The 26,134-nt window shown below is 35.8% G+C and overlaps 1 protein-coding gene across 6 annotated transcripts in view; it reads right to left on the reverse strand.

Moving 5' to 3' along the window:
* Positions 1-26,134, reverse strand: part of HDAC9 (histone deacetylase 9) — a 726,671-nt gene that overhangs the window by 222,824 nt on the left and 477,713 nt on the right. For all 6 annotated transcript variants that reach the window (XM_045793088.2, XM_087860991.1, XM_045793089.2 and 3 more), the window contains one exon: positions 12,515-12,622. In XM_045793088.2, coding sequence (XP_045649044.2) covers positions 12,515-12,622 — 108 coding nt within the window. The remainder of the gene's footprint in view (positions 1-12,514; positions 12,623-26,134) is intronic.

Consider the following 26,134-nt stretch of genomic DNA (forward strand, 5'->3'; position numbering starts at 1 on the left):
TAAGGGGTTAAGATCCAAAATATATAAAGAACTTATACAACTCAATACCCAAAAAACTAACAACCTAATTACAAACAGAACACCTGATTAGACATTTTTCCACAGAAGACATACATATGGCCAACAGACACATGAAGAGATGCTCAACATCAAGAATCATGAGGGAAATGCATATCAAAACCACAGTGAGATAGCACCTTATCTGTCAAAATGGCTAGAATCAAAACGAAATAACAAGTGCTGGTAAGGATGTGGAGCAAAAGGAATGCTTGTGGCTTGCTGATGGGAATGGAAATTGGTGCAGCTACTGTGGAAATTAGTAAGGAGGTTCCTCAAAAAATCAAAAATAAAAATATCCTATGATCCAGTAATTCCACTACTGGATATTTACCCAAAGAAAACAAAAACATGAATTTGAAAAGATATGTGTGCCTCTATGATTATTGCAGCATTATTTACAATAGCCAAGCTATGGAAGCAACCCAAATGTCCAGTGATAGATAAAAGGATAAAAAAGATGTGGAATATAGATGCAACAGAATGTTACTCAGCCATTAAAAAGAATGAGATCTTGCTATTTGCGACAATATGGATGGACCTAGAGGGTAGTATGCTAAGTGAAATAAGTCAGAAAGAGAAAGACAAATACCATTTGATTTTACTTACATGTGGAATCTTAAAGACAAAGAAACCAACCAACAAATAAAAAATGAGACTCTTAAATACAGAGAACACTGGTAGGGGGGTAGGTGAACTAGATAAAGGAGTACAAACTCCCAGTTATAAAATAAGTAAGTCACGGAAATGAAAAGTACAGCATAGGGAATATAGTCAATAATGTAATAATGTGGTTCAGTGTCAGCAGATGAATACACTTATCTTAGCACTGAGTAATGTAGAGAATTGTTGAATCAATATGCTACACATCTGAAACTAATGACAACATTGTACGCTAACTGTACTTCAATAAAATGGGGGGAATAAGTAATTATTCAAGGAAATGGACGTATTAATTAGCTGGATTTGTAGTAAAAATTTCACTATGTATATCAAGTCCTCCTGTTTTCACCTTAAATGTATACAATTTTTATTAAAAAACAGTAAGAAAGAAATTTATAGCACTAACTGTCCATATTGGAAAAAAAAGAAAAATCTTGTGAAAATAAGTAAAAGAAATCTCATTTAAAATGGATTTTGGGAAGCCCTAAAGGTAGTGCTCTCATACACTGCCATGAGCCATAAGAAGCATACCTCACATTCTGAAAGGAAGCAGCTTACTTTACATACCCCAGCAAGAGGAAGGAAGAATTTCTCCTTGCGCCACAACAGACCAGCCAATGAGAACACAGCAAAAAGCCCCTCCCAGCTTCCTTCCTTCCCCCATAAAAGCAAGACCCTCTCCTCTCTTCTCCAGATTTGCTCCTGGCTCTCTAGTTTCACTGTGCCAAACTGCAAGTTCCTCTGCTAATCCTGAATAAATGAATTTTGCTGGTAAAATAACTGGCTTTTTTGTTTTTTAAGGTCAACAGTCTCAAGTCTATGACCTCAGCTTCCCCCTTAAAAAACTAAAACAAACAAAAATGAAGAGCAAATGAAACCCAATGTAAGTAGAAAAAAAATAGTAACAATGAAATCAATGAAAGAGAAAACAAAACAAAAGAATATTAATTAAACCAAAGCTGGTTCTTTGAGAAGATCAGTAAAATTGATAAACTTCCAGCTAGGCTGATCAGGAAAAAAAGAAAGAATACACAAATTATCACTCTCAGGAACAAGAGGTGACAAAATTATACATTCTACAGATAAAATAGTAATTACTTTGGAGAATAATTTGTCATTTTCTCATAAAGCTACACAAACATTTAATCTACAATCCAATTATTTCTCTCTCAGGCATTTACCCATGAGAAATAAAAACATATATCCAAAAACAGACTTGGAAAAGTATCTTTACAGCAACTTTATTCATAGTAGTCCAGAACTGAAATGAATTAACAAATTGCATTATATTCATAAAATACAATATTACTCAGCAATAAAGGTTTACAAGCTAAACGATAACATGGAACAGCATAGATGTATCTCAAAAACATTATATAAGTGAAATAAGCCACACAGAAAAGTCTACACACAGTATGCTGCCTTATATATAAAGCTCTACAATAGGAAAAATTAGGTAGCTATGAGACTAATCACATCCGTGTTTGCCTATACTGGAGAGCAACTACCACGGCATGAGAAACTTTCTGATTCAAACATTTTATAATTTATAATTTACCTTGTGGTGGAAACAAGGCATATTTATCATGCCCTTGAAAATTTGTGCATCCTATTCAATGTACATTATATCTTGATTAAAGAATAAATCATATTATCTATTTTTTTAAATGTCAGTGATTACTAAATAATTCACAATCATATACAGTGAGAATATTAAAGAAGGAATCTGTTTTGAATTTTCAGTTGCTGTTGTGGTAAGCAGAAGTCCTCCAAACAATGTTCATGTCCTAATACCCAGAATCTTTGAATGTTACCTTAAATGAAAAAAGACACTGCAGATGTGATTACAATCAAAGACCCTGACATGGAAAAGGCACCCAGCACTATACAGGTGGTCCCATTCAAATCATATGCGTTCTTAAAAGGTGAGAACCTTTTCCACCTGTGGTCAGAGAGAGATGCAATGATAGAAAAACGACAACTTGAGAAGGGTTCTATGTAGGGGCTATGTGCAAAGAACAGAGAGAGGCCTCTAGGGGCTAAGAACAGCCCCCAGCGGACAGCTAGCCAGAAAATAGAGACCTCACTGCTGCAACTGCATGAAAATGAATTCTGCCAACATCCGATTAAGCAAGGAAACTGTACAGGTCTCACTGGGCTAAAATCAAGGTGTCAGCAGGGCTGCAGTGTAACCTGTATACTTTTTCTGACGTTTAGGGCTGAAAATAATAAATGTGTGTTGACTTAAGCCACTAAATCTGTGGTAATCTGTTACAGTAGTAATAGGAACTAATACTCTGGTATATTAAATGGGCTAAATTATACAAAGGAAACAGCATTATTTTTGTCCCAGTACTAACCTTTCTTTATTCTTTATCTGATATAGTCCACAGCTTTTCAGCTATAGAAACAGTTTCACCTTTTTAGATATTAAAAAGTCCAGCTTAGTCTAATTAAACTTCTTTAATGTCACATCTAATTTAAAGCTTTCCTCCACTGACCTGCTGGCCCACAGAATCAGGGACCATAGTGGATTCAGTGCATACTGAAGGAGGAGGCTATGTAACTTGTAGTCTGTTTTCCTTTCTTGTGCCACTACCTTCACGCCTAGCTTATGGATCCTCCAGCTCTGGAGAGGGGTAGAATAAAAAGGATAAAGGCTGTGAATTAGCAGAGCAATCTGGAGATCTCTTTTGGTTCTTTGAAAGAGTCAGACGCTTAACCAACTGAGCCAACAGGTGCCCCACTTACAGTCCTTTTAAAGAATCTTCCATTAGGGGAAGAAAGGGATAAAGAAAGGGGGGGGGTAATCAGAAGGGGGAATGAAACATGGGAGACTATGGACTATGAGAAACAAACTGAGGGCTTCAGAGGGGAGGGGGATGGGGGAATGGGATAGACCGGTGATGGGTAGTAAGGAGGGCACGTATAGCATAGTGCACTGGGTGTTATACGCAACTAATGAATCATCGAACTTTACATCAGAAACCAGGGATGTACTGTATGGTGACTAACATATAATAAAAAAACATTGAAAAAGAATGCCACGGTAAAATAAATAAATAAATAAATAAAATAATCTTCCATTAACCACATCTCTGTTATCTAGTTTTTTGTTATATAAACTAATTGCAGACCTATTTCACTATATTTTAATAAATTCATTGAAGTGGTTCTATTATATGTAATAACCACTGTCCTCAGCTTGGGACCCTGGACAAAATTGGAGTCAACACAAATATTGCATTCCATACTTTATTTGTTGTTTAATTTAGGATGGAGAGTATGTATTTTAAGAAAGGCCAAATTGGTGGCAAATTGAAGTGGCAATACAGCTTTCCTTATCTATAATCAGTGTTTAATGTAGTTGCTATCCTTATCCTAAAGCCAGTTAGATACATACTTTTAGTTTTTAATGCTACCTATGTATACAGATACATGTGTATGCTGTATAATATGTGTGTGGGTGCATACTATTATTTTGCCTATGACCATCTCTCTAACATCATTTCCTGGGAGGATCTCAGCACATAACTCAGATCCAGACACACGGGCCTTCTTACAGTTCCATAAACAAGTCAAAACTTATTTACTCCACCTGACAAAAGAGATTCTTTTTTTGCTTTTTCCTTTGTATGGAATATTATTTCCCCACATCTCTACATGATTCTTCCCTATTTCCTTCAGCTCAGATCTCCCCCTGTCAGTAAGGTGTTCCTGAAAACCTAAGCTAGCAGAGCCAGTCCTTTCCTCAGGCTCCCTCTAAATCTCTTTCATGTTTTTTTATCCAAAGATATATTTTCACTTGAATTTGTATCAATGTGTATTTGTTTATTTATCCTTGCTCTCCCTGATAGAATCTAATTTCCCTGTCTTGGTATGTTCAGTATTTACAGTAGTTCCTAGTACATAACAGATGCTTGGAACATGTTTATTTGATAAATTAATGATTAGTATTTAAAATCAGCAACTTCCAGTCCGATGTAGCTGACTTATCACAAAGTATCATCATGGACTTGCATGAAATTTCAGTTTTGCTAATATATATTTTAAAGAATTTGAATCAGCAAAATCCACTACTTGATCCATGGTAAGCAAAATACAGACTATCAAAGCCAAAAAGAAGACATTAAAAACAATCAGAGAGAAAAAGACATAATATCTACAAGAATTGCAACTGATTGGCAATTGATATTTTCCATATCAAAATTGGAAATCGGAAGGAAGCATGGAGAATCTTCAAATTGCTAAGAGAAATGGTTAACCCTGAACTACCCTTCAAGAATGACGGCAAAAAGATATCACAGATAAACAAAAAGTGAGAAATCATCACTAAAGAAAATTCTAAAAAATGTACTGGAATAAAGAAAACAACTCCAGAATGGAGGTTTCAGATACAAAGATAAATGGTGAAAAAGGAAAATGGTAACTATGTTGGCAAGTATAAAGAAACACTGATGGTTTCAAACAGTATAATGTCTCAACAGTGATATTACTTTTTTTAAAAAAGCTAAAATACCGAACTATAATAGCATATATAGTTAGGACAGGATAACTGCTTTTAAAACATTCTAAAGTACTTGCACTCTTAGTGAGGAGATTGGAGAGAATAATTAAATTTAGGATTTATTAAAGAGGTTAAAATTTAAAAGACAATAGCGTATTTAAAAAAAAAAAACTAGAGGTTATACAGAATTAGAAAAAAAAACTTTCAATTAAAAACAAAGCAAGGGGTGAGTGAAGGCAAGGGGACATACAAATAATAGGGCAAAGAGAAAAACAAAATACAAGGACAGAAATACATTTGTGTATACTACTAATGATGTTAAGTAAAAATGAATTGAGCTCCCCAGTTAAAATACACAGTCATAGCTGTTTAACAGAAAAAAATCCAGCGATAAGCTATTTACAGGAAAGAGATCTAGTACATATAAAAAAGAGAAAGTTTACAAGTGAAAAGATAGTAAATGATGAATGAAGCAAATGCTGGGGGAAAAACTAGTAATGCTATATTAATATTGTACAAGTATAACTGAGAACAAAAAACCTTACTTGAGGTAGTTAAATATTAATAGAAGGCCTAAGAAGGATATAACAGTATTAACCTGTCTGTATCTATACACAGACAACTATAAGGTGACACCTCATACCCAGAAGGTTGGCAAACATTTCAAAATCTTAAAAGTCAAATGTAGATAAGAGTGAGAGCACCGGTAGGGTCTGAAATTGGCACAATGACTTTTGTATTTGTTTTCTATATGTTATCTTTTTTTGTTCTTTGAGTCTTCCATTACTGCTGCTTTTAAGTTAAATAGATACTCTACAGTGTACCATTTTAATTTCTTTATTATTCGTACACATTTTTTTTTTTTATATTCTTGAATATATTTTTTGAGTTGTTTTCTTGCTGGTTGCCCAGTGAATTATGATTAACGTTTAACAATCTAGTTTGGACATGAACCAAATTTCAGTAATATCAAAAAACTTTGCATTGGGGCTCCTGGGTGGCTCAGCTGGTTAAGCATCTAACTCATGATTTTGGCTCAGGTCACAATCTCAGGGTCCTGATCGAGCTCCACATCAGGCTCTGCACTCATCAGGGAGTCTGCTTCTCTCTCTCTCCCCCTCCTCCTGCTCGCTCTCTCTCTCAAATAAATAATTCTTAAAAAAAACCCAAAGTTTGTTTTGTTGTCATATAGCTCCATTTCTCATGCTCTCCTTTGGGCTGGTGTTATCAAACAAATTACATCTTTATACAGTGTATGCCCACCAACACAGATTTATGGTTATTGTTTTATGCAGTTGTCTTTTAAATCTGAGAGGAGAAAAGAGTTAAAAACAAGAAATACAAATATACTATTATTTACACTTATTTACATATTTATTTTTACTAGTGTTCATTCTTTATTCATGTGGATTCATATGTTTCTTTGCGTGTCTCATAATTTTATGTTAAAAACTGGGCATTTTAAACAATGTAATATGGCAATTTTGGAAATCAGATTTTCATCCCTCCCCAGAGCCTGTCACTGGTTTTTTTTTGGGGGGGGGGTTCTTTTTATTTATTTATTTATTTATTTATTTATTTATTTATTTATTTATTTGACAAAAAGAGAGAGAGAGTACAAGCAGGGGGAGTGGCAGGGAGAGGGAGAAGCAGGCTCCCCCCTGAGCAGGGAGCCTGACATGGGGCTGGATTCCAGCACCCTGAGGTTATGACCTGAGCCGAAGGCAGACACTTAACCGACTGAGCCACCCAGGAGCCCCAGACTTATTTACTGAATTAAAATTACACTACATATAAAATAACAATGTATACACAGATTATATGTCACTTTTGTTTTGCTTATTGCCTTTCCTGAACTAATTCTATAAAGTCTGTATTGTATCTTGAGTGTGGCACTGAAGCTTCTGCTTGGTTAATTTAGTGGTCAGTAATTTAGGACAGAAATTTCCTGAAACGCCTGGTACCAGTGGTCCCAAGCCTTTTTCAAGGGGCTGTGTGTGTGTGTGTGTTGAACACGTTTTCAATATTCAGCCAGGCAGTTGACAATTCCACCTTGGACTTCACTTCCTCTTTGAACAGAGTCTGAAAATCAGCTTGAGATGAAAGCTGAGGGACTTCTCAGGTCTTTGCTGAATGTGAACAAAGCCCTATCACTCATGTGGCCTGGATTCTCAGGCATCTGATGGGGCTCTTCATAGCCCTTACCACATCTCATTCCCCAGTTTTTCCTTTGAAGCTTTTGGTTATTGTTTTCTATTTATCTATTGTTTTCTCCACTGTTATCTACCACTTCAGGTAGCCATGAAGTTAACTAACTGCCTTTAATTTTTCAACAACTGCTTCTGGGGAAAAGTCTTTTCATGTCAAGTGAACTCCAAGTCACGTCAAATAAAGACAGCCTGGCAAGCAGGATCTCGTACTGAAGTACTAGAGAGACCAAATAATGACAATTCTCAGAGAATGAGGCTTTGAAGAAGCTCCAGGCCCATTCTGCCCCCTCTGGAGACTGCCAAGTTACTGGTTTTCACTGAAAAATGCAGGCTGTTATTTGTTAAGGCTACTGTGGAGCTGGAAAGGGTAAGATGAGAATAGGGTGAATTAAACCACCACAAAGCTCACTGTTCTTACCAAGATTCAGCTGGTTTTGTTTTGAACACATGCTTTCTTGAGTTGTTGGACACTTCTGGTTGATTTCCAGAGTTCTTAAAGAATTTATCCTGACAAATTCTGCCAGTTTTGTCAATGATTTTATGAAGAAAAGATTTTCAGAGGTTTAAACTGCCATTTTTTTTTGCTGATGTCATTGAGGCAAACAACTCTGGAATTTGACTTCACATTACTTACTGAAATTTACTATGTTTCTAGCCTAGGAGCTTGCCATTTTACTTAGTAATGCCATTGTGAAATAGACATGTTAAAAACTATCCATAGCGTATTATTCAGAAGAGCAAAAACCTGGAAATTAAAATGTCCAAGAGAAGAATAAACAAATTATGATGTACAAGGGAATACTTCTCCACAATGAAAATGAATGAATCACCACTATGTAAATTCATATGGATAAATCCTCATAACATGGTTTTAAAGTGGAGGGAAATAAATCTGAGGAATAATACATTTTATAATAAGATTCCATTTTATAAAGGTCAAAACATGTGGTTTAAACTATTAAAGAAAGGAAAAGAAATAATTTTTAAAATATAATAGATTAATGATTATCTCGGAGTCAGAAAGATAGAAAAGAGGTAAATACTGAGAGAACTTTAATAGTGTTAGCAAAGTATTATTTCTTAAGTTGAAAGAAAGGCTCAAAGGTGTATAATTTATCATTACAGTTTGTAAGTTATTAGTGTAACTTGTCTTTTTGTATGTATTAATTATTTTATAGTAATAAAATGAAAGGATCTAGACCATTTGAAAGAGATGGCTTTAACCTTTTTAGTCCCCCCTTACATATTTGGCTATTTCTATAGGAAATTCCTTATAGAGTAGCTGAAAAAGAACAGAGGGTTATGAGATTTACAGGCTTTTCCATTTATTAAACTGTCTACAGGGTCTTAAAAAGTTACTTGATGCTCTGAGCCTACTGGTGGTACTTCCTTCGAAGGCCATTGTGAGAATTATAACAAATAACATGTAAACTGCCCAGCCAGGAGTAGTTACTCAATGAACAGCAGGTCTTATTAGCAACAAAACATTATAATATCCATTTAAACATTAAAGAAATCCATCCATCTTCAGATAAGCAGGTGGGTTTTTTTTTTTTGGACAAAAATTTCCACAAACAACTAAAGCAAATTTTATTTTTATGATGATATTATAGCATTGCTAAAATAGCATCAAAATGAATCCTCATAGCAAAGCTTGATAAGTGTTGAATCATTTTTTTGAGGCTGAGGTATAAATGACAAAATCTGTATATACTTAAGGTATACAACATGATATTTTACACCATTTTTTGAACCAGGTTTTGAACTATTTATATTTATAACTTGAAAAAATACTCATCTTTTAGAGATATATCTATTTCTAGACATAATTTCTTAAATGTCCTATAGAAAATAAAACGACCTTCAGAACGTAATCTTCCAATTACAGTTTCTAGTATTCCTAACATTTCAGCATTTTCAGAATATTTGTGTTCCTCGGTACTAGAATCTGAGAAATATGCAATTTAGGCATCTATTGATTCCAGAAATTTCCACTGTGGAGTGTTTTATACATGAAGACATACATGTATATATTGTTAAAAACCTAGAAAACTTGAAAATCCCCATAATTTCCACTGAACTCCACTGAGCATGTCATTTCTTTGTAAATATACCAATTTACTGCTATAGTTTGCTGCACATGCTCTATTTAAGCATCAACATGAAACTCACTTCCTGTGCCTGGTTTATTCTTCTAATTCCTTCAGCGCATCAGTACCCTCAAGTGAATAATGGATAGAACCTGTTAGGGGTGTCGCAACCAAGTTCAGCATCAAGCAAAAATTCCAGGTAATCAAATCTGTCCACACCATTTTCCTTTCTCATACACACTTCTTAACTCCTAGGTCCCCATTCTCTATGAGCTCAGTGACTTAACTTCCAGCTGTCTCTTACTTCTCAGTTCAGCACTCCATCTTAATTATTCTCTGTTTTCCAGGCAAAATTAGTGCAGTCTCACAAAATACAGAATTATAGTATGCCAATGTTGTCTCAGGAGGTTATACTGATTTACTAGGACAATGGGGTAGAACATGTAAGAACTGAATGCAGATGCTGAAAACCAAAAATGAAACACTGAAGTTTTCTTTTTATATCTCTTATCAGAGGCTAACTTATCAGTGTCCTCAAATAAGCTTCCCTGTTTCCTTCATAGATATGAATGAAGTGATGGCTCCAAGGCTATGAGTGTTAAAGGTCCTGCCCAGCAAGTATACCAGCTCTGTCATATCAGAGTATGGGACAGGAAGACACTGAGTGACATTTTTGGTTAGCAAGAGGTCCTTAAACATGGTTCTCTGTATCAGTTATTCACTGTGGCTGCAAATCATTTGTCACTGCTACCTTTCCCATACAGCATTCCCATAGGCCTCCCCAAACTATTTGCAACGAAGGGGCTCAGTCTCTTGACCTGTCAGCACTGGTGCCTTTGTTATTGTCCTGACTCTTGGATTTTTACTTGGGTTTAACAATCAGAAAGATAAACCAGCTGCAGTATCTCAAATATTCACCAAAATAAGTTGAAATTAGTTTTAAAATATCTACTATTTAGTATGCCATCGTATGTATATTTGAGAATCAGATCTAATTTTCATTTGCAAATAGCTCAGAATAGCAGCACCACGTACAACATTATAAATTCCATCCTGATTTTGCAGAACAAGAAACTGAAGCCCAGCGAAGTTAGTGATTTGCCACCAAATGACATAACATTTAAGTGGCAGAGTTTGGACCAAGATTCTTGATTTTTAGGCTGGCTTTTTCTCTATTCTTCTCTCTCTTTTTAACCATACCTGATTTGTCAACCAAAGGGGAAAAGGGTTTGCATGAATTCTTGTTCTTAACATAAATAGCCAATGTTAGTACAGCTGGTGGCCACCATGTCCATGCTATATGTTGTTGACACTTTGTTTGTAATTGGCTATTTTAAATAATTACCTCCTAAAAAAAGAATTAGGCTTCTGTTCACTACTCTTCATATATACATTTGGCAATTCTGCATTCTGTGAAGCTAATAACGATGATTTTGAGTGTAATATGTGGGCATTCTACTTGAGAATGTTTCTGAATTATTGATTAAACTCCCACAAAATCATAACAATTAGAAATTGTGCATGCTAACATAATCATTTTCTTTGTTATTAAGTGGCTCTGTGCCAGCATTATCTTATAAAAATTATAATACTGTGGCTTAGCTGTTGTGTTTTTTTAATTCTTCTGAAAATAAGACCTTCAAAGATCATTCTTTTAAAATGTCCATTTATTCCACTGTTACAAGTGAAGTTCTCAAATAGGAAGAATTATTTCCAAAGGTGCTACCAGGAGACAGCCAAAACCTCTCCACAAGGCTAATTCCTTTCCTCTTTCCAGTAGGTTCATTAACAAAGGTAAAGACTGAGTAGTATGCACCACATTAATGACCCCATAAATCCCCTGAGATGAGCAAATGATGTCCTGATGCTGATCAAGCCAACTACACATAAGGTGTGTACATATATATATTAAATATAGCTCACCCTTTCAAAATTATATTTCGACTGGCTCTGACTTCTTAAAAAGTTAAAGTAAAGGCTTCTGAAAAGACAATATATTGTAAAGTGTACCTTCCTACCCTGCATTTTTTTCATACCACAAGTGGAAACAGTCAGGTGTAACTGAATCAAAATTCATTAGATAAACAGAAAAATAATCCTAATTAGATTTTACTTTAGATTAACAAAACCTGTGGTGCCTATGTTGTTCACATTGTATTTCCCCTGTCCCTACAATTGCTAAAAATACCAAATCAAACACCACCCAGATTTCCTTATGAAGTGTGTGAACTAGTACATTAAAAAGTCATGTTAGCACCAACAAAGTTTACAGGGGTAACTGCATTCAAGACGCACATGGCATACCTTTAAATAGCGCTGTTAAAATACCAAATAAAATGTCAACGTCTGTCAGGTCTCTGGCTTTTATAAATTGTTTAGACTGGGAAACATTGGGGTTTGGACATTGTTCTTTTCTTATGATGTAGAAAAGAAGAGACCGTAAAAAAGAAAAGAACAATAAAGCGTAGATCATTTTTGAAGTTCTTTCATGGAAAAACATACCCTGGATCATTACCCTTCTAATCAACAATTTCCTTCTTCCTCCCAATCCTTCCCGTCTGGTATTTACCTTTCTCCCCCACCCCTCCCCTCTCCTCTCTCTGGGTGGTATTCTGAGCTTATACATAGTATTCAGTAATCATATTTTTTAAATTGCTTCAAAAGAGAATCCCAGGAGGACATGACAGACATGTATATACTGGATATTTTTAACCTGGACCATAGCTTTACTCACCATTCCTGTGCTCTTAAAAACACACCAGAGTGCCCTGACCACAGTTTCCTCAAGGAGAGGAAGGCCTTGTGAGCAACAGCAGCTACTGCCTACCTACAGACCAGTTATTATCACACCTTAGTGGCCATCTTCCTGCCCTCTTCCCTTCGCCCCTTTCATTAGCACACCACACTCCCCACAATTCCCAAACAACAACAACACTGTTTCAGTTTCTTCTCTGGATTTCCCACACTTAATGCAACCCAGACCTCACCTTCAGCTCTCCTGAGGCCACTTTGGAAGCCAGCTCGATGACACAGCCAACAGCCATGCGTGCAGCACCGGACGAGTGCAGTTCATTCCAAATGGTGTCACTGTCCACCTGAGCAAACAGTCAGCACAGCCCGAAGAAAGAGAGAGGGAAAACAAGAAGGAGAACAAGTAGATGAAAAAGGAAGGGAGGGGGAGGGGAGAAGGGAAGAGAGAAAGAAAGCAAATTTGTGAGGAAGGGCTGGCAGAGTAACAGCCTAGGTACAATAACATTAGTCTTCCATCCTGGCCAGCTGAAAAGACCTTCTGGACATGGCTTTGCTTATACTTTTTCTCTATACTGCCTTCTCCAATGGAAACACATTCCTGCCATGCCTCACTGCCATTCCCTGTTTAGATTTCTCATTACAAACAGCATTACATAGGCCGGATCTGGTGTAGTTACAGGCCTGCTAGAAACCAGGCCCCAGTAGTAGATAGAGTAAAAGCTAAGAGCACTTAGCTATACATAAAAATCGGATTTGCAAGTGCTAGAGGGGAAAAATTCAAATACCTTTCTGGCTGCAGGTTTACAGGGAGCCAAAGACAATTATTAGGCAAGCAATAGTAGCAGTCGGTGAGTAGGAAGCAGCAACCACAGTTCAGGTTCTCCAACTAAATGGAAGGAGTGTGTGGTCCTCACACTTAAACATTCACCAAATTCAACTGCGATGAGCAATTTGGTTTTCAAAGTAGAAGCTTAAAATTTCTAACATTTAGTACATTTTAGCAGCTGGTCCTAATGTAGATTGGTATTATTAAAATTGGATAGGCCATTAAAATACATGGTTGCTTCCATAAGAGAATATTCTTATGAAAAACAAAGCATCAACCAATATTTTGGATTTACCTTTATAAAACACTATTTACTCTTTTTCATGCATGAAGATAACATATAACAAGAACAGGAAAAGTACAATACCAGTGGTCTATAATGATCATGTGTTACATATTTTTATGTATAAAATATATCTTAACATAAAAAACAGAATCAAATGGTAGAAGTCTCTAAAGTTATGACACAAATTACTTGAAGCACTAGGAAATAAAAAATTTGTGACTATGCAAATATCAAGACTTCTCAAATGGGTAAAAGAAGGGAAATTCCACACAAAATAAAGTTTTTTTTTTAAAAAAGAATTAAGTTAAAGAGGACTACTGACATGAAACAAATACAATAAATAACAATTATACATATTCACAATGCACTAAGCAGTTTCCTAAGCATTTTAACATGCCTTTTTTCATGAGATCCTTACCAACTTAAATTCTGTCAAGATCAATGAATAAATAAATAAATCAGAACAGTAAATAAATACATAAATAAATAGAAAATTAAGATCTTTTCAACAACAGCATGGTGAATTCAATTGTCAGGGTGAAGTTATAGCTTCACTGCTAAAACCTATGTGACAGTAGGCAATTAATTAATTAACGTCTCTCTGCTTTGGTTCCCTTACCTATGACACAGCAACTTTTTAAAGTAACATCTGCATATGATTTTGGTGAGAATCAAATGAAAAAGTGATAAACAAATGTTAGCTACTACTATTTAGGCTACTATTACACCCATTTTATAATGCCTAACACAGAGTAGAGGCCTTATAAGTGTTTACTGAATGAGCACACTATGGCTTAGAGAGGCTACTCAGCTGGCCTGAGGACCTTCATACAGACCCCTGACTCTGACATCACATGTCTTTCTACCACAATCTTGAAATAACCCTCACTTTCTAAGAACATTAAGCCCTTGTCACAGTCAACATCATCATGGTCAACACTACCAACTAAAAAGTAAGGGAATCATCAAATGGACAATGGAACCTAATCATCTGCCCTCCAAATTAAGTTTTATTTTTACTGAACTATATAAGCACTTATTTGAGCTTCATACAGATATATCCTTGAGAAAGATGGTTGCTCAGGTTGAAAAATGAACACCCACATTTACATTGTTGCATAGTTTTTAGCTTATTTTCAACTATTACAGAGCCATAGATGCCATAGAAAGTCCTCATTAATCAGATTTAAAATTATTGTGAAGGCAAGCAAATATAAATCAATAAATCCCAAAGACGTAATGGGTGAGTCAAAACACATATAATCCAAACCCCTTTTTACTTGACTTTTGAATATTCTGTTCTTAAAAAAAAAAAAAAAAAATCAATCTATCAATAGAAAATTTCCTTCCCAAAAGCTTTAAACAAACACTTGATTAGAAAAATATTCCAACACCTAGGAACAATGTCTCTTTAACCATAATACTAAGGGACATTAGATAGCCACAAATAACTCTAAAATTCACCTTTATATCTATCTTCCTGGAAGTATTCTTATAGAGGTTAATACTCTGTGTCTATGCCATCAATTTTGGTGTATAAACCTCTACTAATCAAGATATTTATATTTTTTTTAATTCAGCTAACATTTGTTAGGTACCTACTACATAACAGATGCTAAGAGTTATAGTATATGGGAGTTATTTTTATCATAAAGATATGATTATTTATTGAAAGAATGCTGGGCACAAAGATGCTCAATGGAATGGATACTTGAGATTTTACTACACCCAAAGTTCAAGCTTATCCCTAAACAGTGTTGTTTAGGAATCTATGAAATTTATCATCCATTTACTTATATTTAAACATAAAAAACATTTATTTAAATAACTACTTCAACCGGTTTTATGTATAGTGTTTAACTAAATGGCAATAATAGTCAAGATTTTGCATATAATCTATTCATAAACAAGTAACTGTATTTAATTCTGAATTTATTAACAGATGTTGTCTTAGCTCAGCTACCATAACAAAATATCATAGACTGAGTGGCTTAAACAACAGGATTTTATTTCTCCTAGTTTGGAGGCTAGGAAGTCCAAGAAGGTGTCAGCCAATTTGGTTTCAGGTTGAAATTCTGGTTCAGTTCTCATCCTGGCTTGCAGATGTCTGCCTTCTCACTACGTCCTCACATAGCCTTTCCTCAGTGAGTGCATGTGGAGAGAGACAGATCCCTCTCCCTCTTCTTACAAGGCCACCATTCCTATTAAATTAGGCTCCTTCTGTATGACCTCATTTAACATTAATTACCTTCTAAAAGCCCTATTAAATTAAATCACGTCAGGAATTAGGGCTTCAACATATGAATTTGGGGGGAAACAATTCAGCCCATAGCAAGTTATATCCCAAAAACATGTTTATAAATCAATTTATAAACATATTTTCCTAAGATATTGTGCTCAAAGTGGTGTTACAGGGCCATTAGCTACCAAAATTAGTTAGTAAAAGCTACCCACATGTATTTGCCATGTTATAGTTTAATAAGAGCTCCAATGGTAAGAAAGCATGCATGGCTCATGAACTCTCCTGACTATAATCTCTGTCACTAGAAGAGACTCCCAAATCCACTTCCTACTATTCTCAATGGCAAAAAGTATTTCTTCTCCTGTTATGTCCCTCTTATTGGTTGGAGAGATTGCCAAAACCTTTCCCTGTATTAGTGTTAGTGTCAAGAAGGTCACTGTCATATGAAAGGTCAGATTTTAACTACTGCAAGACCTTCTGACAGTAGAAAAAACTCTAGGTAAGAAAGGATGGTTGACTCCACTAATTGTTGGTGGTTCCTGGCATGGAAGGGGATACTGAGTGGCTGGAAAAGAAGGAAAAGAGCAAGAAGGATTATATTTAGATGGATATATGTAAATGGGATTAAGGAGCTAAGATGGCAATACAATGATGGTGAAAGTAGAGACCATAAGAACTTAGAACTGTAAGATAGGTGCTCTAGCATTTTAAGGTTGAAGGTAGAGAGATTAGGAGAGTGACACAGAGTTGGCTCTGGATATGGAAAATAATTGTAAACAATGTAAATTGTTTAGATTAGGCCAGGAAAGGGGAAAGAAATGGTAGTGGAACAGAAAGCAATCCTGTCAACTATATTAGCTGGTTATTTAGATCTTGCTAAAGTTTAGTTAAGACAAGCAAATTCTTAAAACCCAAACTACTATAATTTGAAAAAAATCAATGTGTTTGTATCTTTTTTCTTTCCATACATTCACTTTTCCTTAGCCTGTCCATCAATTTATTCTTCAGCCTGATATGTGTGTGTGCATAGCCATGCACACATGTATACATACATTAGGAGGCAATGGTACACAAACTGAAAGGGAGATTAGGATACAAAAGAAATGTGAAGAAACTGACATTCAAAATATGATTTTGCATCAGTACACATAAAAATCTAGATTTTGTGGTCAAAGAGGATTTTTTTCCAAATTCCTTTATATATCAAGAACTAAACCAGTGTCTCAGATTATAGTCTTACATTAGTGATAGCATCAAAGGCATTGCTACCATTGCCTTTCTAATACTCAGCAAAGAGACTCTTTCTATCTGTGACAATCGAGCCTACAGCTTATAAATTTAGGCTTTAGATAGCATACAATAAGAGGAAGAAAAGACCAAAGTCATCCCTTCAGGTCTGGAGATTGGAGAAAGGCAAACCAAAGGTGCAGTGGAAGCACCCACCAGGCTTCATCCTGCAGTGAAATTGAGAGAAAATCAGCTGCTTCAAATGCTAGGCAATCAGGAACAATAAGATGGACCAGAGAAATTGCCACAGAAGCTTGAATATCCAGAGGACAGCATGAGTGTCCAAGGACCTCATCAGGTCTCCATCCCTCCCTCGGATACCTAAAAGCCATCTTGGAAGAAGAAGCTGAGAGACTGAGCAATTACCTAAAAAGACTGCATCCAATAGTAAGCTGATCTTGAAGTTGAAGAGATGGTTATATTAGTAATTGTGGAGAAGATCAGTATAATTAGGAAAAACAGAGCATATTTATCACAATTATGAATAAACATGGCTAATTCTAATTTTGTGTCCCATTTTTAAGGTAAGGAATTTACTCTGCTGGATGACAGGGAAAAAGGTCTAATCAGGATACTGCACAGAAGTCCTAAAGGATATGTTGCAAACATGGCTAGTGGTGTATTACTGTATTTCAGAATTAATGTGGCAATATGCAAATTACTGCCCCCCTCAGAATTCATCTGGAATGTTTACCAAGCTTTTGCTTACAGAGTATTCTGAAATACAGTATGCTTTCAACTTTCAAGTATTTCTGTATAAATGTACAAAACATGAAAGCAGCTTTAGTAGTCTGCTGAGGAACTGTCCAAAGAGGCTTTGTTTTATTGCCAGAATTAAAATATATCAATTTGAAAATAGTCCCCCAAAAGTTCAACACACTTATAAACATGTAGAAGGGTCTGGACCTAACATGTGTCCAAAACTGTGGTTCAGAAATGTTAGATAAGGCTGTCCCACCAAAAGTCTTTCTGTGTTAGGAATGAAGCAAATGCAGTGAGATAGGATGGAAATATACTCTAGGGTAGAGAATCATACAAGCTTGGCCCATAAAAAAGATTTAGTCGTCAGAGGAGGAAGCACAGTTCTGAAAACAGTACAGAGCCTGGAATTGAGATCCTCCTAGCCTATATTTCGAGAGCCTCATGTCTATTTAGTAGGGTAGGAAGGGTAAAGAGATGGAGAAGGCTGTAAGTAACAATTGAAATAGGCAATACATTTTATACGCTGTTAAAAAAAAGAGATTAAAATAAAATACTTTGGTATTGATTTGAAAAATTATGTTAAAAGATGGAGAATGTCACATTCTCCACTTCATTATGGACCTCAGAGAATCCAGGGTAACCGGCAATGTGAAAATCCCAGAATAATCAAGCAGAGGCCAGCAGGATGAAAGAATGAAAGAATGAAAGAGCGAAAGAAAGAAAAAACAAAAGGAAGGAAGGAAAAGAGAAGGAGGGAGGAAGAAAGGAGGGAGGGAGGAATGAAGGAAGGAAGAGAAAGGAAGGGAGGGAGGGAGAAAGAAAGGGAAAAAAAGAACAAGAGATAGGAAAAAGAGTCCAGCAATTTATAAGCACATAGCAATTATTCATACTAGTCTCCTAAAATAGTTACGAAGATGCTCTCTCTACAGAGGCATAGAGGTAGAAGAGAGAGTAAAAAACTTAGCCACTAGGTAACACTATTCACATCTGAAAGAACATCATGTTGCAATCTCTATATCTATAAAAAATAAAAAGGAAGACTGCTGAATCAAACCTGATCTATGAACCATGAATGGTGGAAACAACTCATTCACTTGGAGCCACAGAAGAATGCAGGAAATATATATAGAGAGAGATAGAAACCTAGTAAGGACATTTCAGGTTTTTCATTTTTATTATATATTCCCTTACTCTATAAAGCTCTGATCTTTATTATTTAAAAATAACAATGACAATAATAATAATTGTTATCTCATAGAGTACTTATTAAGATCCAGGCACTATACAAAGCTCATTGCCTAGAAAAACTCATACAATTCTTACAACAACCATTGGCATAGATGCTATCATTAAACACTTCTCTATTGAAATTCAGAGAGGTTATTTAGCTAATAAGAGAATGAGAACTTGGAATGAGAACTGGAATGAGAATTTGGAAAAAAAAGAGTATGAACTCTTAATCCATATTGATTTTTTATGCTAGTAAAATAAAAATCTAAATAAACAAAAAGCAAAATGATTTTTAAAAAGATTCTAATTTTATTTATAGAATCAAAGATTTTCCTAGTGAAATATATCAGCTAAGACCTAACATCAATATTTTATCTTTAAAGGTATTGAAATTCTACCATATGAAATTGCTAAAATATTAAAAAAATTCAAATACCACACATTGCATCTGGAGTAGTTGGGCATTTTCTAATTTGTCTGCCATTATACTAAACCAGTAATTCTCAATGGGAATAGTTTTGCCCACCACCTCCCCCCACTCAGGGGCCATTTGGGAATTTCTAGAGACATTCTTGCTTGTCAAGACTGAAGGAGCAGGTCAGCTTCTAGCCTCTGTTGGGTAGAAGCCAGGAATGCTGCTAAACATCTTACAGTGCCACAGGACAATACATGAAAGAAGTATGTTGCCCAAAATGTCAATGCCAAGGTTGAGAAATCCTGCCCTAGAAACACTGAGACCCTATAAATACCAGTGCTACCTTCTTCATCTTGGCTGCTAGAAATCTCAAAGAAAAATTTGTGGTCTTTGTCTAGTAAAAATAGTAGCTACTACAACACACTATTTATTTTTTTGTATTGTTTCTTTTTTTTTTTTTTTTGTTATGTTACCATACAGTACTTCATTAGTTTTTTGATGTAGTGTTCCATGATCCATTGTTTGCGTATAACCCCCCAGTCCTCATTGCAATACGTGCCCTTCTTAATACCCATCACCGGGCTAACCCATCCCCCCACTCCCCTCCCCTCTGAAACCCACAGTTTGTTTCCCGGAGTCCACAGTCTTTCATGGTTCGTCTCCCCCTCTGATGTCCCCCCCTTCATTTTTCCTTTCCTTCTCCTAATGTCCTCCATGCTATTCCTCATGTTCCACATTTAAGTGAAACCATATGATAATTGTCTTTCTCTGCTTGACTTATTTCACTTAGCATAATCCCCTCCAGTTCCATCCATTTTGATGCAAATGGTGGGTATTCATCCTTTCTGACGGCTGAGTATATTCCACTGTATATATGGACCACATCTTCTTTATCCATTCACCTGTTGAAGGGCATCTCGGCTCCTTCCACAGTTTGGCTATTGTGGACACAGCTGCTATGAACATTGGGGTGCACGGGCCCTTTCTTTTCACTACATCTGTATCTTTGGGGTCAATACCCAGTAGTGTACTTGCTGGGTCACAGGGTAGCTCTATTTTTAACTTTTTGAGGAACCTCCATACTGTTTCCAAAGTGGCTATACCAACCTGCATTCCCATCAACAGTGTAAGAGGGTTCCCCTTCTTCCACATCCTCTTCAACATTTGTTGTTTCCTGCCTTGTTAATTTTTGCCATTCTAAGTGGTGTAAGGTGGTATCTGAGTGTGGTTTTGATTTGAATTTCCCTGATAACTAATGATGTTGAACATTTTTTCATGTGTCTGTTAGCCATTCATATGTCTTCTTTGGAGAAGTGTCTGTTCAAGTCTTCTCATTTTTTGACTTGATTATTTGTTTCTTGGGTGTTGAGTCTGAGAAGTTCTTATAGATCTTGGATACCACCCCTTAATCTGTAATTCATTTACAAATATCTTCTCCCATTCTGTGGGTCGCCTCTTTGTTTTGTTGACTGTTTTCAGCAACACGACAGGGATGCCCACTCTTGTCACTATTGTTCAACATAGTACTAGAAGTCCTAGCATGAACAATCAGACAACAAAAAGAAAAGGTATTCAAATTGGCAAAGAAGAAGTCAAACTCTCTCTCTTCACAGATGACATGATGCTTTGTGTGGAAAAACCAAAAGACTCCACCCCCAAATTACTAAAACTCATACAGCAATTCAGTAACGTGGCAGGATACAAAATCAATGCACAGAAATCAGTTGCTTTTCTATACACTAACAATTTAATTGTAGAAAGAGAAATTAGGGAATTGATTCCATTTACAATAGCACCAAAAACCTAAGATACCTTGGAATAAACCTAACCAAAGAGGTAAAGGACCTATACTCTATAGGATCTATACTCTGGAAACTACAGAACACTTAAAGAAAGAAATTGAGGAAGACACAAAAAGATGGAAAAACATTCCATGCTCACGGACTGGAAGAATAAACATTGTTAAAATGTCTATGCAACCCAGAGCAATCTATACTTTCAATGCCATCCCAATCAAAATACAAATGGCATTTTTCGAAGAGCTGGAACAAATAATCCTGTAATTTGTATGGAACCATAAAAGACCCTGAATTGCCAAGGAAATGTTGAAAAAGAAAAACAAAGCTGGGGGCATCACGTTGCCTGATTTCAAGCTATACTACAAAGCTGTGATCACCAAGACAGCATGGTACTGACACAAAAACAGACAGATCAATGGAATGGAATAGAGAACCCAGATATGGACCCTCAACTCTATGGTCAACTAATCTTTGACAAAGCAGGAAAAAATACCCAATGGAAAAAAGACAGTCTCTTCAATAAATGGTGCTGGGGAAGTTGGACAGCTATATACAGAAGAATGAAACTCGACCATTCTCTTACACCATACACAAAGATTAACTCTAAATGATGAAAGACCCAATGTGAGACAGGAATCCATCAAAATCCTAGAGTAGAACATAGGCAGTAACCTCTTCGACATCTGCCACAGCAATTTTTTTTCAAAACACGTCCCCAAAGGCAAGGGAAACAAAAGCAAAAATGAACTTTTGGGACTTCATCAAGATAAAAAGCTTCTACACAGCAAAGGATACAACAGATACTTTATATGCTAATCTCAGTCCTAGCTCATTGTATTTTCACTTTTGCATGATGACACCTACTTTGAATACACACACACACACACACACACACACATATATACACTTCATGTTTGTTTTGAAAGCTGCTTTAAATCCTTTATGGAATATGGCAAGAATAAAAGGAAAATATAGAGAAAAAGGAAGAAAGGAAGAAAGAAAGGAAGGAAGGAAGGAAGAAAGAGAAAGAAAGAAAGAAAGAAAGAAAGAAAGAAAGAAAGAAAGAAAGAAAGAGAAAGAAATGGGGAGGGGGGAGGGAGGGAGGGAGGAAGAAAGAAAAGACGGAAGAAAGAAAGCAGCAGCAAAAAGAGCAGAGAGACAGATAGCCCAGAGAGGATGCAGAGAAGAGGAGAGAGAGGGAACAGGGAGGAAATTGCTTTATATTTTCATTGTTAACTTTTTAAAGTTGTGTTTTCTCTCTTGTTTCTTCTTTGGAATAGGACCAAAGAATGATTTTTATCAAAATTTTCTTTTCCTGAATTTATCCAAATAATTCTGTCTCCTGAATGGAATTGACACTAATATAAACTTATATTAAAGGGTTGTTCTGTCCTTTTCAGTTTCTTCAGTTTCACAAATGGCAGTGACAGAGCCAGGAAAAACCTTTCACAGGTCTTCCGATTCTTTTGCTTCAATCTCAACTGATTTTTTCCTAATACATCAAAGAAAGGGACAGCAATTTCTTCTGATGATTTCAAAAAAGAAATAATTATATAATATCAGTGGCAAAATAAAATATTAAGGCCATCATAAGATTATTGGCATCTATACCAAAAAGAAAAAAAAAAGAAACAGACAAGTTCTATCTATTAAAAGTCAAGTCCTTGAGAAATGTTTGTTGATGAGAATGTTGGGTTTGTCCTCATACACATATAAGACGGGAGTACATGGACAGCCTGCTGTCTTTGAGCAGCCATGATTCATTTTGTTTAGTGGAAATACCTAAGTGCTATTTGTGAATATACCCACACTTTCAAATGTTCACTTCCTTTGAAACAGATTCTGAGTATCTGAGAGGTGGGTACAATATTTCAAAACCATTGTTTTCACAGTTTCTTTCACTCCACTCTGAATTAGGAGCATGAATTAAAATGACCAAAATCCACGGTCAGGATTTTGAAAGAAATCAAGATGCTTCCTGAGTGCCACTCCCTCCCCTTATTCAGTAGCCTCTGTACAGGTGCATATCCTTCCGGTAACCACTTAATTGCTTTCAGTTTTTTCCTTTTTTAAAAAATTGTTTACCCTGAGAATGACCACATAAAAATGGACAGTAAAATATAAGTGTGACACACAGTGCACAAAATAATCAGAGTTCTAAGTAAGCTAACTCTCCAATAGCTCTGTCACTGAATAATATACACTGCCAATGTAATTTATGGTTTTAAAAACAGCAGTAACAACAGCATGCTTCTCCCTAAATACTTGGCTCAGATCTGCAGCAGCTATAATTTAAATATTAACTCAAGTATAAAGAATTTCCTTGGTGTTAAGGGGTATAAGTGACCCTTTATATAGACAAATAGAATCCAAATACGAACAGGAAAAAGTACAAAAAAATAGCTTAGAGAGGCTTACATACAGAAGTGGTATAAATTTGGGCTCAAGTAGTAGCCACATGTTCAAAAGACTCCAGAGGTCAGACTGGTAATGTAGATGTAATATAATGTAAGGTAAATGAGAGGTGGGGGGTGTAATTTTCCAATCTTAAATATTGAGAAGAATTTAATTTTTAAAAAATCCCTAGCCAGGCTAAAATAAACTTATCTATGTGCTAAATATGGCTCCTGGGCTATCAGTACATAACTTTTGCTGTCCAGAGTGACTTACTTCTTTTTTTTTTTAAGATTTTTTATTTATTTATGTGACAGAGAGACAGCCAGCAAGAGAGGGAACACAGCAGCGGAGTGAGAGAGGAAGAAGCAGGCTCCCAGCAGAGGAGCCCGATGTGGGACTCGATCCCGGAACGCCAGGATCACGCCCTGAGCCGAAGGCAGACGCTTTAACGACTGCGCTACCCAGGCGCCCCAGAGTGACTTACTTCTACACAAAGTTTGAAAATTCTCGAGTACGAAATGGAGAGTATAACTACTCTAACTCCTAAGGGGTTATGTTTATAAAGGATTCTAGCTTTGCCTGAGGATAAGACTAGAGCAATGATGCTCAGGTTAACATTTCAAGTAAATGCTACAAATATTCACAGCACTACAAAAAGTTTCATTGCACCATTAAAATTTGTTACTTGAGAAAATACATACTGGTGAAATATATAATTAATTCAGCAATGTCTTCAAATTAATCTGAAGCTTATTAATTGCAGTAATGCCTATAGGCATTTAAAAATGTAGGCTGAGGGGCACCTGGGTGGCTCAGTTGTTAAGCATCTGCCTTCAGCCCAGAGCGTGATCCCAGGGTCCTGGGATAAAGCCCTGCATCGGGCTCCCTGCTCTGCTGGGAGCCTGCTTCTTCCTCTCCCACTTCCCCGCTTGTGTTCTCTCTCTCTTGCTGGCTGTCTCTCTGTCAAATAAATAAATAAAACCTAAAAAAAAAAAATGTAGGCTCATATTTCTGACAAATCTACCCTAATAAAAAAAATGCTAAATAAATAATTAATTAGTTAACCGTAGGGCAGAGGGTTGGAGCTAAGGTCACAAGGCAGGCAAGTAACCTGAGTTGTCTAATACAGAGGTAAATGGATTTTTGTAAAGAGGAAAGAGGAAAAAAAGAACCTTAAAAATAGTGAAAACACAGATTCAAAAGATTCAGATCATAACTAGGAAAAAAATGCCATCAATTCAATTACACAAAGAGACAAAACCACATCTAGCACATCACAGTCAAAATGCTAAAACTAAAAAGAAAAAAAAAAGTCTTGAAGGCAGCCAGAGAAGACAGATCACATAAAATCTTGACCTAAGACAGGAATCTTGGCAGATTTCTTAGGAGAAACTATTTAAGCTAGAAGACAATGGAGTGACATCTTCAAAGTTTTCAAAGGAAAAAAAATGTCAATCAGAATTCCATACTAACAAAAATATCTTCAAAAAATACCTTTTAAAGGTAAAATAAAGATTTTTCAGACAAATAACTGCTGAAGTATTATACTTCCATCAGATTCCATCAGACCATTTACAAAAAATGGTAAAGAAAATCACTGAGGAAATGAAGAGTGCTAAAAATGATAATAATGAAGGCATTAATATAAAAGAGACCTTTTTTCTTATTTTATTCCTTTAAAACATTGACTATCTAAAGCAAAAATAATAAAAAATTTTATTGAGGGGTTAATGGCTCATGTAAAAATCAGATGCATCACAACAGAGTATGTAGAATGGAAGAAGAGGACACAAATAAACTGCTATAGGATTTGCATATTATACATGAAGTAGTGTAATATTACCTGAAGGTAAACTTTGATATGTATTAATAGTTATAAGTGTTAGAGAAACTACTAAAAATATAGATAAAAAACTAATAAGTCAATAGTGGAAATAAAAGATATAATTTTTATTTTTATTTTTTTTTATTTTATTTTTTTTTAAAGATTTTATTTATTTATTTGACAGAGAGAGAGACAGCCAGCGAGAGAGGGAACACAAGCAGGGGGAGTGGGAGAGGAAGAAGCAGGCTCCCAGCAGAAGAGCCCGATGTGGGACTCGATCCCGGAACGCTGGGATCACGCCCTGAGCTGAAGGCAGACGCTTTTAACGACTGCGCTACCCAGGCGCCCCAAAAGATATAATTTTTAAAAATATTCAATCCAAAGGAAAGCAGAAAAAGAAAAACAAAACAAACAAGTGAAAAACATATGTAACAAATATAAACAAATAACAAGACAGTCAATTTAAATTTAAATTCAACCATAGCAAAAGCCACTGCTCTAGAATACTGCTACTCAAAGTGTGGCCCATGGAACCACAGTGGTCCCATTCTACAACAAGATAAACAAAAGCAAGCATTTAGCAACTTCTATAGCAACTGTTTAGAATAATTTTTTATCTGTTCAAGCCAGTAAGAACAAGTTTTTATTTTGTATGTTTTTTGTATCCCATTTTTAGTAATTCTTTTTTATTGCATTTCACAAAAGCATTGTTCCATGACAGGAAATAAAAAGTAAGCAAGCAAAATCTTGTCCTTTACCACATAATAATTTGAGGAACATTGATTTCATAAAGGACTTTCCTTCCAAATTGTACACAGACAGAACTCTATTTGGGTAAGAGAGGTAG

This window comes from Ursus americanus, chromosome 3, assembly GCF_024610735.1.
Source record: "Ursus americanus isolate L20-20 chromosome 3, mUrsAme1.1.p, whole genome shotgun sequence".
NCBI classification, from domain to species: domain Eukaryota; kingdom Metazoa; phylum Chordata; class Mammalia; order Carnivora; family Ursidae; genus Ursus; species Ursus americanus.